General features: G+C 39.6%; 1 protein-coding gene across 1 annotated transcript in view; it reads left to right on the forward strand.

Annotated features, from left to right (window-relative positions):
* TIMM17A (translocase of inner mitochondrial membrane 17A) overlaps positions 1-5,214 on the forward strand; it is a 14,112-nt gene that overhangs the window by 1,334 nt on the left and 7,564 nt on the right. Inside the window, exons 2-3 of the mRNA XM_049634346.1 lie at positions 3,512-3,611; positions 3,730-3,793. Coding sequence (XP_049490303.1) covers positions 3,512-3,611; positions 3,730-3,793 — 164 coding nt within the window. The remainder of the gene's footprint in view (positions 1-3,511; positions 3,612-3,729; positions 3,794-5,214) is intronic.

Consider the following 5,214-nt stretch of genomic DNA (forward strand, 5'->3'; position numbering starts at 1 on the left):
GCTCTCTCCCGCTCTCTCCCGCTCTCTCCCGCTCTCTCCCGCTCTCTCCCGCTCTCTCTTTCTGCCCCTCCTGCACGCTCTCGCCCTCTCAAAATAAATAGGTAAACTCAAAAAAATTTAAAATTACCATACGTAATTATCCTTCTTCCTAAGTCATGCTTACATGTGCCGAATTCAGCACATTGTAGACTGCTGTTATCAGCAGCTGTTGGATATATTTTTTAACTTTGTTGAGTTACAATGAATTTTTATCTAATCAATTAGGTGGTCCCTTTGTTTTCTCTTAGTACATATGTCCTGAAGCAATAGAGTCAGTTGTCTGGTTAGTTTTGTAGTGAAAACTACTTTGATCTGGGGCATCTAGATAGCTCAGTCAGTTAAGCATCCTACTTTGACTCAGGTCATGATCTTGCAGTTCACGAGTTTAAGCCCTGCGTCCGACTCTGATGACAGCTCAGAGCCTGGAGCCTGTTTCAGATTCTGTGTCATCTTCTCTCTCTGCCCCTCCCGTGTCCGTGCTCTGTCTCTCTCTCAAAAATAAATAAACATTAAAGAAAAGTTACTCTGATCTTCTGTACTGCCCTGTTTGATAAGAGCATTTTCTCAAGTCATTCATCCTCAAACTATAAGCATCTTTTTCCTCCCTCCACACCACCCAGCCTCCAAACAGGCATACCATAAGCAGTCTGAATTCTTTCATAATCTGCCTTTCCATTCCTGTTGTCACGATCTTACCGGCATCCTTATGCCTTTTACAATACCTTCCTAATTGCTCTCCTTACCTCCAGCCCACTTTAATACATCATATGGACTTAATCATCCTAAGTACTTCTTTTATCATAGGTTTCTTTTCAAAAACCCATAGTCTGTACGATATAATGGAAACGATTTAGAGTTTTGAAGTTCTAAATTTTTGTATTTAAATTGTACTAGTTATGTATATGACATTGGGAAATTTACTTAATCTCTATCTGAGACTGTTCACCTGTAAAATGAAGAGGAGACAGGAATACTTTTTCTGCAAAGTTAAGATTAGAGATTCTACAGGAAAATAACCTAACTTTTTTGAAAATCATAGGTCTTATTTGCATTGAAGGCACCTACAACATAGTTAATACTTAACAAATGAAAACTTAATTGTGTTGTTATTTGTTCCCTGTATTTGTATTTACATTCTTTTATTATTTTTTAAAAAGTTTATTTATTTTTGAGAGAGAGAGACAGAGACAGAGAGAGTGAGCAACAGGGTGGGTTGGGAGCAGGGACATAGAGAATCCTAAACTGGTTCTGTGCTGTGAGTGTGCAGCTAGTCGGGGCTCAAACTCAAGAACCATGAGATCATGACCTGAGCCAAAATCCAAAGTCCGATGCTTAATCAACTGAGCCACCCAGGCGCCCCTAGTATTTGTATTCTTTTAGAGTCTAGCTTCAATCTTCCTTTTGTATAGTCTGTCACTTCTCTGCAGGAACATTTTGATTTAGCCAGAATTTAACCAGATTTAGCCAGATTTAGCCAGAAACCATTTCCATCTTGCCTTTGTTTTGGACATCCTCTCTTGGAATACTCTGCTCTCTGATCTGAATCCTGCTGTTCTTTACTGATTATTTTAATCCTCAACTAATAAAATCATTTGGACTAGATCTTTTTTTTTTTTTTTTTAATTTTTATTTATTTTTGAGAGAGAGAACGAACATGAGCGGGGAGGGCCAGAGACAGAGGGAGACACAGAATCTGAAGCAGGCTCCCATGTGTCAGCACAGAACCCATGAACCGTGAGATCATGACCTGAGCCAAAGTCAGATGCTCAACCAACTGGGCCATCCAGGCGCCCCTGGACTAAATCTTTTAAAGTTACTGGCCCACCATTCAGAGGGAGCCACTGATTCATTCTCCTTTATCTTTTCTCTGTACTTCCTCTTAGTGTTTCTAGCAAAGAAATTTTCTCAGTCCTTTTTAGTTTCAAACCACTGCTTAAACTGTTAAAGTGAAATCAGATTGGGGCGCCTGGGTGGCTCAGTCGGTTGGGCGTCCGACTTCGGCTCAGGTCACGATTTCGCGGTATGTGGGTTCGAGCCCCGCGTCGGGCCCTGTGCTGACTGCTCAGAGCCTGAAGCCTGTTCCAGATTCTGTGTCTCCCTCTCTCTCTGACCCTCCCCCGTTCATGCTCTGTCTCTCTCTGTCTCACAAATGAATAAACGTTAAAAAAAAAAAATTAAAAAAAAAAAGTGAAATCAAATCACCTTGGCATTGTGTTGAACCATAGACTGAATCAGTAGATACTGGGTACGGTGTTGAGAGCCTGCAGGTCTAACAAACTCCAGGTGTTGCTGAATTTGCTTTTAGGATCACAAAAACAAACCTTGGGTAGCAAGGCCCCCAAGCATCCTGCTTGTGACAATTGGAATATGTGCCGCGTGAGGGGCACCTGGGTGGCTCAGTCCGATAAGCGTCCAACTCTTGATTTCAGCTCAGGTCATGATCTTGTGATTTGTTGGTTTGAGCCCCGTGTCGGGCTCCCCACTGACACTGTGGAGCCTGCTTGGGATTTTGTCTCTCTCACAGAATAAATAAATAAACTTAAAAAATATATAATGAATTTATTCATTCACAGACTTTTTTATAAGCCAAATTCCTAGAATAGTAGTTCTTGTTCTACTGATGACATTATTCAGATTTCATTGTGTTGTATAAGTTAGGTTGCTACATTTGGAAGCTAAGTTTACAAATTTAACCTCTAATTATTGGAGATTAGAGTATTCCAGTGTGTAAATGGACCTGATACAAAGTAAAGTTCCAGGTGCTAACTGGGACTCAGTAAACCCGGAAAGAATTTCATACTTTAAAAAATGTTTAAGGGGCGCCTGGGTGGCTCAGTCGGTTAAGCGGCCGACTTCGGCTCAGGTCATGATCTCACGGTCTGTGGGTTCGAGCCCCGCGTCAGGCTCTGTGCTAAAAGCTCAGAGCCTGGAGCCTGTTTCAGATTCTGTGTCTCCCTCTCTCTGACCCTCCCCCATTCATGCTCTGTCTCTCTCTGTCTCAAAAATAAATAAATGTTAAAAAAAATTTTTTTTTAAATGTTTAAATTTGTCTCCCTCTGCCCCTATTGAATCTTCACTTTGGGGGGGTCTCAACTTTAAATTTTACTGCAGCTGGAGAGCTTACTTTGGTTCCTGGGAGATTGGATCAACATTGATTATAATGTAATTTCCTAAATATTTGCTCATTCACTTTTGCACAGTGCCCAACGTAGATGCAGTAATTATTAAGTGAAAATTAAGTGCTGTTAACACTAGGGAGTTAAAGCCAGTTCCATTCCTTATGGCTTGGAGCTGAATAGATACCAATATGTTCAGAATCCTTTATCTTTGTCTACATGTTTATTTTATTGGTTGAAGTAAGCCCTGTATTGGAATCTGTTGTATCCCTTGGTATGTTAGCAAAGAAAATTTTATGGTTTATGAATGAGAAATACAGTCATCTTTTTATTTTTGTTTTTTTTCCCATTCTTAGCCCTTGGCGAATTGTGGATGATTGTGGTGGGGCCTTTACGATGGGTACCATAGGTGGTGGTATCTTTCAAGCAATCAAAGGTTTTCGCAATTCTCCAGTGGTAAGTGGGTGAATGGTCTTATTTTATCATTTGAAATCTGGGTTCGCTAATATCGCCGGTGGCCCTATCAGTGGGTTGGAAATGTATTTCTGATGTATTTTTGGTTGCTTCTTTATAGGGAGTAAACCACAGACTACGAGGGAGTTTGACAGCTATTAAAACCAGGGCTCCACAGTTGGGAGGTAAGCAGAATTTTTCCATTTGTACTTCGTACTAGCTTTCCTTGTTCATTTAAAGACGCAGCTCTGGTTTTTTTCTTCGTTTTTAGCTTATACCAGTTAGTGAGTTTCGTTCAGTGTAACAGCTTGTTAGAAATTACTATAAGTTCTTCTTGATTTATGATTTATTCAGAAAGTTAACTGGAATTGCTGTATCCATTCATTTGAAAATTTTGTCTCTGTCCTTCAAATGCTCAGTGGTATTTTGGTTTTGTTTTTTTCTTCTTACCTAAAAGGAAGACCGTGTGTTTAAAGCTTCAGTTTGTGAGCGTCAAGAGTGATAGCTTCTGGGGTAATATAAAACTGAAGAGAAAGTGATCTGAAGGATTGAGGTTTCGTGAGAGACAAACTGATGATGCCGATCAGGCTTCTCTCCAAGGTTCGGCTTTGGATGTTGCACAGAGGTCATTGCAAAATTTGAAAAGAATTTATTACGCTTTTTAAACTTGGTTATTCAGAAGTTGGAAGAAGAGAGATAAAAAAAACTTAGAGACTATATTCATATACAAAGATACAGTTGGTTTGGAGAGACCATATAGAACACATGAAAAAAATTAAATACTTTTAGTCATTCCTTAGTAATTTTGTGCATCAGAAGAAATAGTCCTGTCTTTGTTTTTAGCAAATTTTTCTTTGGAAGACTAGCTAAGAGCTGCCACTTATGGAGTGCTTGCTGTGTGCCAAGCACTCTGCTAAGGGTTCCACAACATTATTTTAATCGTCACAATAACATGAGGTCAGTATTATTATCCCCATTTTCCAGATGAGGGAATCAAAGCTCTGAGAGCTGAAGTGATGGTATATCTTTTTCTTTCCTATGAAATAATTATATTCTCTGGAAGGTAAATAGTTACTCATTTTCCTTTCCTTTAATGGTTACCATGTTGTTCAAGAATGGTAAGTTGTATTAAAGCACACACCAGATCCTGAATTCCCAGTATATGCAGAAGTCATATAGGTTTTTATATATGTTTTAAGAGCTGCTTCTGTCATATTATGCTTTTCAGTGAATGAAAAAACAATCAGGTAATGTTACAGCCAAGAGGAGCTTAAAGAGACATGACCATTAAATGTAATTTGGTATCCTGGAACAGAAAAAAGACATAGAAACTAAAGAAATCTGAATTAAGTGTGAACTTTAATAATATATTGATATTGGGTCATTAATTGTGCAAATGCACCATGGAAATGTAAGATGTTAGAAGTTAGGGAAACTGGGGGGCCTGGGTGGCTCAGTCGGTTGAGTGTCCAACTCTTGATTTTGGCTCAGGTCATGATCCCAGGGTCGTGGGATCAAGCTCTGTGTCAGGCTCAAGACTGCTTAAAATTCTCTCTCTTTCCTTCTCCCTCTCCTTCTCCCTCTCCTTCTCCCTCTCCTTCTCCCT

The sequence above is a fragment of the Panthera uncia genome, chromosome F1 (assembly GCF_023721935.1).
Source record: "Panthera uncia isolate 11264 chromosome F1, Puncia_PCG_1.0, whole genome shotgun sequence".
NCBI classification, from domain to species: domain Eukaryota; kingdom Metazoa; phylum Chordata; class Mammalia; order Carnivora; family Felidae; genus Panthera; species Panthera uncia.